General features: G+C 44.1%; 1 protein-coding gene across 3 annotated transcripts in view; it reads left to right on the top strand.

Annotated features, from left to right (window-relative positions):
* Window positions 1-14,093, top strand: part of amot (angiomotin) — a 31,339-nt gene that overhangs the window by 12,763 nt on the left and 4,483 nt on the right. For 2 of the 3 annotated variants that reach the window (XM_061055732.1, XM_061055733.1), the window contains exons 2-13: window positions 1,073-1,369; window positions 3,885-3,945; window positions 5,119-6,166; window positions 7,691-8,318; window positions 8,917-9,061; window positions 10,437-10,529; window positions 10,642-10,787; window positions 10,902-11,051; window positions 11,520-11,716; window positions 12,105-12,233; window positions 13,095-13,333; window positions 13,655-13,909. In XM_061055732.1, coding sequence (XP_060911715.1) covers window positions 3,885-3,945; window positions 5,119-6,166; window positions 7,691-8,318; window positions 8,917-9,061; window positions 10,437-10,529; window positions 10,642-10,787; window positions 10,902-11,051; window positions 11,520-11,716; window positions 12,105-12,233; window positions 13,095-13,333; window positions 13,655-13,909 — 3,091 coding nt within the window. In that variant the 5' untranslated portion in view covers window positions 1,073-1,369. The remainder of the gene's footprint in view (window positions 1-1,072; window positions 1,370-3,884; window positions 3,946-5,118; window positions 6,167-7,690; window positions 8,319-8,916; window positions 9,062-10,436; window positions 10,530-10,641; window positions 10,788-10,901; window positions 11,052-11,519; window positions 11,717-12,104; window positions 12,234-13,094; window positions 13,334-13,654; window positions 13,910-14,093) is intronic. The other variant, XM_061055734.1, reaches the window with a different exon arrangement.

Here is a 14,093-nt window from a genome sequence, read left to right as displayed (position 1 = left end):
TGTGTGTGTGTGTGTGTGTGTGTGTGTGTGTGTGTGTGTGTGTGTCAACAGCAAGTTTGTTATTCATTGTTTTAAAAGAAATCAAAAGTCATACTAAATAACACAAACCATTCATCATTGTTGATAATATAACAGAGAGGAGGTATTTTACCTGCTCTTTTGTAGTGATAGCATTTGTTATGTGATTGATTGATTGATTGATTGATTGATTGATTGATCATAGCCACAGACACAATGTTTGACTCCAAAGTCCAACAAACTTTTGCATCTTTTTGTGTTGGTGACAGATTCAGCTTTTTTACTCGCATCATTTTACATCTCATAAATACAACTATTAAAACTCTTTGATTGTTTTCTCAGTCTCTCTGAAATGATGACATCAGTAGAGAACAATTAATAACTTCCATTGCTATTTTTCACATGTAAAATCTGATGGCTATGACAAAGTGTTTGCTGGTGTCAAAGTTTAAGTGATGAATTAACTGCAGATAATCAGTCAGGAGTTAGGCAGGAGCGGCTTTTGAGGACCCCAGTTTTCTTTCAAAATAACATTTAACATCCTAAATCTGTCGCTGGCTTCCCATATAAGAATTTATCAGTGCCTTCAGAGACATTAGCGTTAAATAGTTTGTGGAGATTGCCTTGCTTTGAACAGGCATCTGAACATTTTTAAACTTAATTTGAGACTTCACAAACTCTTCCTTATAATGTACATTCTTTTCAAGACAGTAATAAACTCTTGTAATAGAGAAGTAAGTTGAAAAGGATGGTCAATGTTATTGGATAGAAAACAATAGTCCTCAAAAGGGCTGAGACTTTTACAGAATGCTCTCTTACTCCAAACATAACTTGCTCTGGAGCAGGATAGGTGTTCAGCTAGTTGAGCAAGTTACCACCTCGGTAAGAAGTGAACCTCATTTGCAGTACTGAAAATCCAGAGTTAACCCTGAAGTTACCTCAACAGTCAGAAATCCTGCTTTGAAGTGTACCCCCCTGGTTACACTGATCCTCAAACAAACAAAGCAGTACATTACATGTTTAAATGTTAAAATGCATCTCTCTTCTTTTGCAGGAACGTTTACCAGAACCTCTCTGTCAAAAACATATAGGACCTGCAGGGAGGCCAAAACCAGGAGCTGTGCCGCGCTACACTGGACCCATTCAGAACAGACCTCCCTAAACTGTACCACCTTAGACAAGACCACTTTAAAACGGACCACTTCTCCACCCAAAATACCTTTTATCATCGACATCATCAACATCTACTCCCAGAGCCCGCCCCGCCTCCAAGTGCTGGTGCTGCAGCATCTAAACATGAACCACTTCTGACGCCCACTACAGGCACAGAGCAGTGTGAGCAGCCACACAGGTAGGTATGGGTGGGGGGAGGTAGTTAGTGTGAGTAACTTAGTGGAACGTCTGCGGAGGAACACATACAGTAGTCGCTGCTTGTGTGTGTGTGTGTGCGTGTGCGTGTGTGTGTGATAGTGTAAGTCTGTGTTCTAGATATAAAAATGTTTTTTGTTAATGCTTCTATCAGTATAAAGTCTCTCTCCATTTCATTCTGCATATCAAAGGTCTTGTTGCATGATCAATGATTCTGATTTGCATTGGTTGAACAGTCTCTGATGTCATGTTATTTATCTCTCTGCTTCCTATGAACTTCATTTTTAAGTTGAAAGATACCAAAAAAATTTGAAAAAAGTTACCTCAATGTACATTACATTACAAAAACTCTGTAGTTGTGGTATGGATACTTTTCAACTTCATGCCAAGAAACAAGTTTCTGTATTTGACTCACAGAACCAAAACTGTGTCTTTAGAGACTTAAACTGAATTTATGTAGACTGAGCTGGATTCATAGAGGCTGAACTAGATTTATAGACACAGACAGAGAACTGGATGGGCAGAAGAGTGGGCGTTGAACTGCAGAAAAAATGCAGTTGAAGTATGCTATAGAGAGGAACAGGGCTGGGTGGTTGGAAAAAAACAAAAATCTGAGCTGTAGTCAACCGCAAACTACTACACCATCTCTAGGATTCTGATCCTGGTTTATGTCTATTGCACAACCTGCCAAAAACCTCCAATCTAGTTATCTAGTAATCTGGTAATGGAGACAGGGGTTTTCAGTCATTCTCAATGTATTCCCCTTCACTTATTATCTTCATTTAAAATAAAAACAACTTGTGCCCCAATAAAAAGGATGAGCGCCCCCTTCCTATGCGCACACACACACACACACACACACACACACACACACATTGTGACCGTGTCCCAATGTTTTTGACCTACTGATAATTTACCTAACACCCCACATGGTCTTTAGTGGCGACAACAACCCAAACAGAACAGCCAACTGCGACAGACCCAGGCTATGCGCGGGCCAGGCGCAAAGCACAAAGAGGTGAAAATAAAAAGAGTGTCAGCTCCCATTCCGTTTAAGAGCTAGGTGCGCCTACAGGATGTCACGTTGCTATTTACACAGCGGATTTCAGTTTTTATTCTGAGATAGCTCAAACTCCGGCCAGATCATTTATCTTCATTCCTTTCATTGTGCCACTGAACACAGAGAACACAAACAGGATGAAATATGTTGATGGAGGATTTCAGTTATATTTCGCTGAATTATTTCCACAACATCAAAAACTTTCAGAAAGACACAGTGAACATTTCTGCTTGAGACACAAAAGCATATCCCCACTATTCAAATCTCCAGACACACCGACATGGTCTATGTAAACTAATGTTCTGTGTGCTCAACATCAAATAAAGGTGGCTGTAAACATTCGTTTACTTAATGTCTCTGCTGGAATCCTTAATGAACAGCCAGCATTGATATCTGTGGGCTATATTGACAGTGGCAAGAAAGAGCGCACGGAGGAGAGTTTGAATAGAAACAGAAACAAAAGCTCTCAGTCTCTCCGCCCTGCAATCCATTAAAAACAAAATTTGAATCTATCACCAAACGCACTGATATTAAAGTGTGGAGTAGGCGTGCTGTTATTCATCCTGTGTCCATGGCTTAAGCTCTCCTGGGCTGTAACGGGAGAGCAAGTTCATTTGCAAGTTTTTAAACATGACCCATTGCCCCTAACCCACATGAGAGCTGGGCGTTAAAATGACACCCTGCAACAGAAGGCAAATATGAATCACACTTGCTCTGCGCTCCAAGTAGGAATGAAATGCAGGATAGGAGTTACAGTTTGGCTTGGACCTGTGCCGCCAGCTTGGAGGACGATGGACTATAGCCTCCGTACATGGGGCGCGACCTAACCGCTAGGCCATCTGCGCGCCATTGACACTTAGTTTCTCTGTGTATGTTTTAACAAGTGGCAACTTCCTGTGTTGAAAAATGCAACCAATGTGGAAGTGCAAAAATAGGCACATTTTAACTGCAGAAATAAACATGTTTTCAGCCTTGTACAAAAAAAAAACTCTGGGGATCACCATCGATGGCCTTCAACAGTGCACTTCAGAAACCAAAAGTTGAAGTCACTGAGACTACAAACGTGTTCGTCTTTAGTCTTGAACTGGTCATTATCACGGTAAGGTCTGACACTGGTTTTTCTGACAGAGCAGTCCCACATTGCAGCCCCCCCCCCCCCCCCCCCCGGCAGGTTCTGTAATTTACTAGCAGTTATTTGTTCCACATGTTGAAAAACGCATTTAAAACATCTGTCTCTTCAGATCAAATAAAACAGTGATTAGGTCAGTTTAGATGCATTTTCTCCTCTGTTGGTAAGGCATCAGAAGACATCCACCCAGCCTGCAGCCTCTGTGCATACTTTGTTCTTTTCTCCCTCTTCAGCTTGAAGAGATGTGACCTATTGTTGACCAAAGCTAACACTTTTTTCCTTTTGTCTCACAATTTCATTTATCCGCAGATGTTTCGGAAAAAAGCATCTTCCTCGTTGAGAATGAGAAGAATATCAGAAAGCGCTAGATGTAATAATTTATTCCTTTACTCTGTAGAGAGAGGTGTAAAATGTTGCAGTTGTTAACTTTCAGGGTTGTCAGCAAAAAAACCACACGTAGAATGATTTATTATAAATTATGTCCCCCTTCAATAACGGGCAAAAAGAAGGAAACTGTAGGCAAAGCAGTTTAACCACTCCTTTATTTAGGAATAGAACTAAACAGAGTTTGACTAAGGAGGAAACGACACAACATCCCAACAGATAAACACTATGTGGTTTCCACTCTGACAACTTTGGATGTTCAACTGAACACACATGCTTCTGTCTCTTACTGTATGAATGTATTCAAATCACTGGGTTTTGATTCTCTTCAAATGAAATAATTGTGTGTTTTCTGTGCCATAGTCAGGGGATTTTAACAGTCATATATATATTATATTATATTACATATTTAAATTCAAATAATTGATTTGCTGTTGTTCATGTGAAGGGGTCAAATAGAGACACTGGGATCCTGTGTGATTTTCATTTTTCTGTGATTCTTGTCCAAATTGTAGTCTGATGAAGTGTCATACAGTCATCTGAAAACAAATCATTAAGAAAAAAGAAAAATAAAAAAAAAAGAAATAGTTCAGACTTCACAGAATTCAGACTTTTTTTTGCGGAATCTTTAATGTCAGAATGTTAAATTTTCCCTCTGAATTCTGAGAACAAGTCAGTCAAAAATATATTTACAGTGTCCAATCCTCTTCTGGATTCATCAATCAATTGATCTGATCCTCCTATAACATGACAAAGTTCTGTACTCATTCTGTCCCATCATTTGATGTTAAAAGTCCCTTTACAAACCAGAAGGTAGCTTCTTTACACTCTGATGTTCATTAGTCAGAAATCTCAGATGCTGTATCCACTGCTCAGTTATTAAACTTCTGCAGCGCTAGTGCTAACAATGCTAATCTGTTTGTGCTACGCTAGGTGGTGGAGTAAGCAAAACTAAAGCCTAAAACATCGTGGTCAGTCATCTGTCACAGTCTTTATTGTCTGGTGTTTATGTTTGTCAGACTGTCCCATCATGAGTCATTGGGTCTTCATGGGCTTTGTGGGGAGGAGGCGGCGGGGGGGGGGAGAGTGTGGCAGACTTCAATGCTTCCTGTCCTTTCATCTGTTGTCTCTTTGCTACATTGCGTCCTCCTCCTTGTAGGGAGTATTGACCGCGGCCGGAGTTTGTCCTTCCATGAGGTGCGTAGCCAGCGGGAGGCAGAGATGAGGGCTGCGGCGGAGGAGTCATCCAACAGCAGCAGCAGTGTGGGGGGCGGAGGTGGAGGAGGAGGTGGCAGCAGCAATGTCCTGCAGCGCCTCCTGCAGGAGCAGATGAACCGTAACTATGTCCTGCAGCAGCAGCAGCACCACCACCAACAACAACAACAACAACAACAACAGCAACAACAACAACAGCAACAACAGCAAGTAGGAGGGGGAGGAGGTGGTGGAGTTGGAGGAGGTTACTCAGGACAGGGTCAAGGACAGATCAGCCTCCCTGATGACCACTCTTTGACCCCCCACATTGCCCGGCAGGAACCCCAAGGTCAGGAGCTGCAGACGGACAGTGGTGTGGAGAAGCTGGGCTCCAGCAGAGGAGGTGGAGGTAGCAGTGGAGGAGGGCTGAGCTTCCAGGGGCAGTGTCAAAACCCCGAGGACCTCCCGACGTACGAGGAGGCCAAAGTGCAGTCTCAGTATTTCCGGGGTCATGGTCCTCCTCCTTCTCAGCCTCCGCTGCAGAACAACCCTCCCCAGCAGCCCCCCCACCCCAACTCCGTGGGAGCCGCCTTCTATGTCACGGGGATGACCAATGCGAAGGTGCGCACGGAGGGTCGTCCAACGGTGCAGCGGGTCAGCGGAGCGGGGAAGGTGCACCAGGACGACGGGCTCAAAGATCTGAAGCAGGGCCACGTTCGCTCCCTCAGCGAACGCCTCATGCAGCTCTCCCTCGCCACAAGCGGTGTGAAGGCTCACGCTCCCGTGACCAGTGCCCCGCTCTCCCCCCTGCTGCCCCCCCCCGGGCCCCCGGGCGACTACTACAAGCCGCAGCACCGGGGCCCGCCTCCGGACTACCCCTTCAAAGGGATGAGCTCTCCCTCTAAGCAACAGGACTCTGGAGGCCACTTCTACCAGGAGCAGAGAGGGAGGGAGCACTCCAGGGAGGTGCCCCATGTCAGATACCAGCCCCCACCTGAGTATGGCTCCTTCAGGTGAGGAACGCACAAGGGCCCCCATCAACACACACACACACACACACACACACACACACACACACACACACACACACACACACACACACACACACACACACACACAGGTGCAATTAAAACATCTTCAGTTTCAATAATAAATGTCATTAATATTATTTATCAAGGTATCAAAAGTCTCCAGAAGTTTCACAAACAACATAAAGAACAAACTCTGCAGATCTCTCTCTGTCTGTCCATCAGTGGATGTTTTTTTTTTTTTCATTTTCGCTTTGCCAATGTTAATGTTTTTAGATAGATAGATAAATAGAAGTATAGTTTCAGGGCTGTACTCCGTGTTTCAAACAGACACACGCTTTTAAAAGTCATTAAGATATTCAACGGACCCAGTTCAAGCACCATAAAATGTTACAATCTTGGGTTTAGTTATCTGTCATCTGAGCGGTTTCCGTAGCAAACTTCAGCCAGAACAAGCCCTCTAACACATCTTGTGAAATGAAGCAGAACAGAGATTCTCCACAAGAACACACGCTCAGCACCCCGTGATCACGAGTCACTTTTTTTTTCGGGGCACCTCCAAATGATGTGGCGAGTGATTGATTATCAATCAGTCCAGCTGATCAGAGCACGAGCCGGCTGTTTGTCATCAACATACTGCCAGATTTAAATGCACACAGGTACTGTTTCGTTGTGCAGTGATCACAAAATGCTTTTAGTTTTCTGAAGAGGCAGTTCCAAAGAAAGAGCCAAACAAACATTCAAAAGGAAAAAAACAAAGGACCTCTTTAGGATTTCCCAAAAGTGTTTTTCTTAATAAAGATAAAGGTTCCTGTCGGACCTGTTTCAGTGTCTTTACCTGGAAGGAACCAGAGTCACACAGACATGAATACCGCAGGATTTATATCATTAGGCAGGACAAGTTGAGACTTGACTTTGATTACGTTTTTTTTTTTTTTTAGACTAAAGGCAGGAATGTTAGCTCACTGCAAAGCCGGTTTTCAACTGGTGATTTCCCACAATGCGGAGAGAAACAGACGGCAGGTGAATCAAACGGACAAAGAGAGTTCATGACATCAAAAACACAACTTATTTTTAACCTGTATATTCTTTTGTTTTTGAAAATAATCTTTTTTTTGATAAGCAGATTGATTTGATTTTCGGAGCTCGACTGAAACACTCTGCCGACACTCTTGAACTTTGTTCTGGGAAAATGTAGCTTGTTTGGACGCTACCGCACCACTTGATCAATAAAACAGCTAAGCTACTGAAAAGCTATCTGATTCAGAAATCAGTGAAATGTAGGTAAACTACTGAAGGCTAAATGTTAGTGTCCTAAGGCAAGACACTGGAGCTCTCATTCATCCATCAGTGTGTGAATGGTTTGAAACTGATTTGAAGGCTGGCCTCTCAAATCAGTGTATGAATACGTGTGTGAAACAGGTGGTCAGAGTAGAAAAGTTCTACATAATAACCATTTCCACACTCTGACAATCACACCTTGATAATGACACTTTGTTCTCTGCTCAGGTCAAGTAAGGAGGGGTCACTTCATTCCCAGAGGACCCTCCACCAACACAGTCCCACCTCCTCGGTCACCTCCGTGGGGTCCTTATCTCGCGCTCAGTCCTCCACCCTCAGCAGCATGCTCAGTGCCTCCCACTCCTCCCACCCCTCCTTCCCTCACCAGCACCCCCATAACCAGGGCGAGCCCTTTCCCGCAATGGGACCTCGCAGTCCAGGCACCCACCCCGGAGGAGAGAGCTTCACAATGGCGTTGATGCACCAAATGCCACCCAGAGGTCATGCCTTAGCTCAAGACCCCTACGGCTCCACCCACAGGATGCACCATCAGCAGCAGCAGCAGCAGCAGCAGCAGCATCAGCAGCAGCAGCAGCAGCAGCAGCAGCAGCTTTACCAGCACCACCAACAACAACAACAACAACAGCAACAGTTTACAGGAAACCCTCCTCCCATGCTCCAGCCCCCTGTCCAGGCTGCACATTTCCCCCACCCACACTCCTACTCTCACATGCAGGGGGAGCCGGTTGCTATAATGGCTCGGGCTCATCAGATGGTGGACGTGCTGACAGATGAGAACAGGATGCTGAGGCAGGAGATGGAGGCCTGCCGCGAGAAAGTCACTAAGCTGCACAAGGTAACCTAAAAACATCAACCCCCCGCAGAGGGTCATTAACCCTTTTAAATCTGATGGCCTGGGCCCCCCTTGAAATCTGATTGGCCAACCCATGTGCCAAGACAAAATCCTCAGCCACTATGATTGGCTATTTGCCTTGTCAGAAGCAGGATTTATGTTAAAATCAACAACTTTAACACTCGGAGTTTAAAGGTATGCAGAGGAATATAAAACACTCTCTCGCCCCAATTTCTGACTCTGTCCACTGTCCCGTCCTATACAGGGGCGTAACCCCCCCCCCCATTCAAACAAACAAAAAAACAACAAAAACACATTCAGTATACAAACTGCACACACTGTTCTAATTCAAACTTGCATTGCTAAACATAATCAACTGTTCATTCAAACACACACACACACACACACACACACACACTGTACTAACTGTACATACACTGCATACATGGTACACACATTTTACAAACATTGTACACACTGTAAATATTGCAGGTTTACAGACCAGCAGTCAGAGTGCAGTGTGTTTGACATGTTGTGCATTTATATCTTGGTTTTAATCTGAAATATTTTCACTGTGTTCCCTCCATTCTTCCTCTGGCAGCTGGAAACGGAGATCCAGTTGGTTTCAGAGGCTTATGAGAACTTAGCCAAGTCCTCCTCTAAGAGGGAGGCGCTGGAGAAAACTATGAGGAACAAGCTGGAGCTGGAGGTGCGCCGGCTGCATGACTTCAACAGGGACCTGCGTGGTGAGAGTTAAATTAACATGTTTTTTTTTTTTTATCTAAAGGAATAAAAGGTACAAAAAATGTAAAAAAAAAAAAAAAAAAATTGTTTAGGACATACACAAGTATTGTTGTTGGAATTAGAGCGCTGGCTCAAAGGTAAAGAGCTTCTTCTCATCTGATGGTTGGTGGTTAGATCTCCGTCACTTGCTGCCCACATGTTAAAGTGTCCCTGGACAAGAAACTCAACCCCAAACTGTTCCTGAAGGCAGATCCATCAGTGTGTGTATGTTAGTGTATGATCGTGAATAGCTTGATGGGAAGTCTAGTTTTTAGTTTAGTTCAAGGATCAAATATCTGTGTCTTCATGGACGATCACAAACAAACACAAAATCATCTCTGTGTGAAGGGCCAATCATGCTGAGCTCTCCTGGAGCTTTAAACTGTATTTACAGTCAAAGATCAGCAGCAGGTACAAATGGCGCTCTGTGATCTCTGGCCTATATATCTCCTCCTGGGATTATACCACAGAGTAGGATTTCAGGGTTAACTCTGGGTTTTCAGTACTGTGAAGGTGGTTACATCACCAGCTAACTTATGTTGAACATCTTATCTGCTCTGAATGAGGTCATGTTCGAGGTAAGACCTCAGCCCGTATGAAACTCACTGATCAATCAGACACTTGATTACACAGGTCTGTGAGCTGATCAAGACAGACAGAGAGACTGGAAAACACATTTTGTCTTTGCTCTCAGACTTTACATCTGAATTATGTTAATGAAAAGTATTGTGCTTTACTGGTATTATCCTTTAACAGAGACTGAAAACGCTCCGGAGCCTTGTAGTTGTGTTTGAAATATGTAAAACTATCACTTTGTATATATTTTATATTCATCTTATTAATTCCTTACCCTTCTGTTTGTGACTGTCGGGGTTACAACTGACTTATGAGGTCTTAAAAAACTGCAGATTTTATGTTGAAGTGTATTTTGCTCTAAGGATGGGAAAGAGGTTAATACGCCTTAATGTGTGCATTCACCCTTTTCTTCATTTAACAGTTGTACTTCCTGCATTTTGTTTTGAGTTCGTAAAATATGAAGATGAGCTGACAGCTTATTTATGTTTGCAATTGGTCATATGCTGCGTACTCTGCCCCTTTATGTGACTATGCTGATAAAAACTCTCGGTTAAACTGTTAGGTTGATAACCAGTTTTCTGCCACCTTTTTTCTTGAAAGCTAAAAACTGACTTCCCGTCAGGCTCTGAAATGTTGCTGTTTGAAGTTAGTTTGTTAGAGCTATTCCCCCTCCTTTAATGCAGCAGGTCCTCATGAGGTGTGTATTCTCTCAACACATCTGCTCTTTGTGTTGTCTCACAACGTGTTTGTGTTTTTCTAAAGAGCGCATGGAGACTGCCAACAAACAGCTAGCTGCTAAAGAGTGTGAAGGCTCAGAGGACAACCGCAAAACCATTTCCCAGCTGCTGACACAGAGTGAGAACCACACAGAACAGACGTGCAGTACACTGACATTATGCACACAACAAATGACACACACTACACACAGACTTACTGTGACTAAACAGTGTTCTTGGGTTTTACTCAGATAAAGAGACGCAGCGTGAGAAGGAGAAGCTGGAGATGGAGCTGAACGCTCTGCGCTCCACTACGGAGGACCAGAGGAGACACATTGAGATCAGAGACCAGGCGCTCAACAACGCTCAGGCCAAAGTAGTCAAACTTGAGGAGGAGGTATGAACCTGTCTGGTTAAATCAGCAGTAACACACGCTGCTGCGGAATAAGTTTTCATTGTGTGTGTGTGTGTGTGTGTGTGTGTGTGTGTGTGTGTGTGTGTGTGTGTGCAGCTTAAGAAGAAGCAGGTGTATGTGGAGAAAGTGGAACGGATGCAGCAGGCTCTGGCTCAGCTTCAGGCAGCCTGTGAGAAGAGAGAACAGCTGGAGCATCGCCTCCGTACCAGACTGGAGAGGGAGCTGGAGTCCTTACGCATGCAGCAGGTAACACTCATTTATCAGGTAAAACTGGTGCAGGACAGAAGGTAGCACTCATGCAGCAGGTAACACATAGACTAATACTCACTAATATTTGAGACTGAGAAGCTCATAAACAGCATCTTGCACACTCTTTTGTCTGGTTTCTACATGAATTTACTGAGGAACATGCTCAAGCCCTGATGTCTTTTACTCTCTAAAGGTTAACTACAGTCTCATCTCACTTCTAATAATGATACCTAACGCTTAATAATTACATGTTGAAGGTAGCAGAGCAACTGCAAATCCTAAAATGAGTCCTCCTCCTCTGCTCTACTCCTCCTTTGCACTTTCCCTCTGCTCTGTGTCCTCTGCTTTTTCTCTATATATTTTTCATCCCTCTTATCTTCCTCTCCGGCTCTGCTCATGTCCTCTGCTCTTCCTGTCCTCTCTCTGCTCCGCCTCACTCTGTTCATATATCCTCTGTCGCTGTAGCGTCAAGGCGGCTCTCAGAACAGCGGCGTATCCCCCTCCGAGTACAACGCCACAGCCCTCATGGAGCACCTGAGGGAGAAGGAGGAGCGGATCCTGGCTCTGGAGGCTGACATGACCAAGTGGGAGCAGAAGTACCTGGAGGAGAGCGTGATGAGGCAGTTCGCCCTGGACGCTGCTGCATCAGTTGCCACTCAGAGGTGAAGCCGAGCAGAAATTGTTGCAGCCAAACTTTTGTATCAAAGACTCTCAGAGCATTTATGAAACTGTTCTGATGCAGACTGACATGCAGGGTCAGGTAACAGTTTGTGCGCTGATCTAATGCCATCAGGTGTTTACAGTATTACAGGGTTCAACTCTTCTTCACTGCTCCAAAGCAGAATCTTACAATGCCTGACATGTTTTATGGCTGCCACTTTTAACTCCTGTTTTAGAGTCGAGAAGAGGAACTGATGTCAGGTCAATTCTCATGTGGTGATGATAACTTTAAAGAATGGCTGTTGGAAAGTGTATCAGTATTCAGAGCTAGCATCATTTTCAGGAATCTAAGTACAGTAGTCTAACACAGGTTTCTCCTCTGTGTGTCAGGGATCGGTCCTTAGCCATCATCTGTCACTCTCCCAGCAGCAGCTACGACACATCGGTGGAGGCTCGAATTCAGAAGGAAGAAGAGGAAATCCTGATGGCGAACCGACGCTGTCTGGACATGGAGAGCAGGTAAGCGTACAGAGCTATTCAGACAAAGACACACAAACACTGAGTCCAGCAGCAGCCTGAGGAATATACGAGGAAAAGATCTGACAAGTAAATGTCAAAATTGTGCAAAATAGAAAAATAAATAAATGATATAACAGAAAATGTGCAGATATTAAGACAAAATATCAAGTGCAACCCCAAATTCAAAGAAGTTGGGATGAGGTGTAAAATGTATGTAAAACCAGAATTTGATGATTTGCAAAACATTGAAACCCCCATATTTGATTTAAAAAAAAGCCCAAAGACAACACATCAGATGCTGATGCTGAGACATGTCATTGTTTTGTTTTTTTAAATGATATGTCTAATTTGAATTTGATGCCAGCAACACTTTCAAAAAAAAGTTGTGACAGTGGGAAATAGACTATATAAATGACATCACTTGTTATGAACAGCGGGAACATAAAGAATGGAAACCTCAGCTGAAGGCTTTCTTCTGTTAGGCAACACAACTACACTTCACTCAAACCCAAGCGAATGTATTTGTCTAATTTCTAGTTAGAAATTTCTCACTACACTTATTTTAAGCCAAGGTCTCCTGGCAAGTATATACACATCTTATTTCAAGATACAAAAATAAAATACAAACTAGCCTGGTCTGGTCTTAAAATGAGATGTTAAATAATTGAGTTTACACACTTCATTTCAAGACACTATTAGAAGTATTGTTCTTGCACCATTGGCAGTTTAAAAGAATGTATTATAAGGAATGCAGGCTACTTGCTTAGATTTGATTTTTTGCAGTGTGAAGGTGCACAAGTAATGATCTCAGGGTCTCGGGTAACCTCCTCTAACTGTTGCTCCTGTGTGATACTGATCCAGGATTAAGAATCTCCATGCACAGATCATAGAGAAGGACGCCATGATCAAAGTACTCCACCAGCGCTCCAGGAAGGAGAATTTGAAGTCGGACGTCCCGTCTGCCATGAGGCCCTCCAAGTCCCTGATGTCCATCTCCAACACGGGCTCAGGTGGATCAGGTCTGCTCTCTCACAGTCTGGGACTCAGTAGCTCCCCCATCACTGAGGAACGCAAGGACGCGAGCTGGAAGGGCAGTCTGGGTAAAGTCTTGTTTTTCTTTTTCACATAGACACATACGTTTGAAACAATAAATAACTGTCACTACCTACACAGTATACTCCCATGTGTCTCTTTCTTTGGGATGGATGTTTAAAAAAAAAGCATCCACTAGAGGGCGTGGTATCGCACGGACCTCCACTTCTCTACCAGATCTTCACCTAGCTCTTCTGTTTTAGTTTTTTGGGTGGCGTAACATCGTGCACATGTTTATAGTTCCTAAGCAATTTGCGTAATCTTGACTCTCACAGCAGCTCATACTGGCCCTTTTGGGTACTACATGGTTCTCTGCTTTGGTTCCTCAGGGGTTCTACTTGGTCCGGAGTTCCGTGCCGAGTCCCTCAGGACAGATTCAATTTCCTCGTCCCCCTCGCCTGTGCTCCCCTCCACCCCTATGACGGCAGGACACTCCAAGACGGGCAGCAGGGACAGCTGCACACAGACCGACAAGGGCCAGAGTCAGGAGAGCAGTAAACCCAGCACCCCGGCACTGCAGAGCATGACGCTGCCAGCACGCCTGTCAAACCCCAGTCCAGTCTACATCCCAGACCGGCTCGCAGGTCAGCATGCGTCCACTGACAGACAGTCTGCCTGAGCAGCATAGTGAGGGTCATAGAGTCAGGAGTGCCACACAGGTGTGGCTTACTGTAACACAGATATCACACACAGTATGTCAGGTCAGGTAGAATCAGATTAACAAACATCATATGAGACTGTGATATCTCAGATAAACATGAGGGTTTA

This window comes from Labrus mixtus, chromosome 14, assembly GCF_963584025.1.
Source record: "Labrus mixtus chromosome 14, fLabMix1.1, whole genome shotgun sequence".
In the NCBI taxonomy this organism is placed as follows: Eukaryota; Metazoa; Chordata; class Actinopteri; order Labriformes; family Labridae; genus Labrus; species Labrus mixtus.
This window is presented reverse-complemented; position numbering and strand designations above follow the sequence as displayed.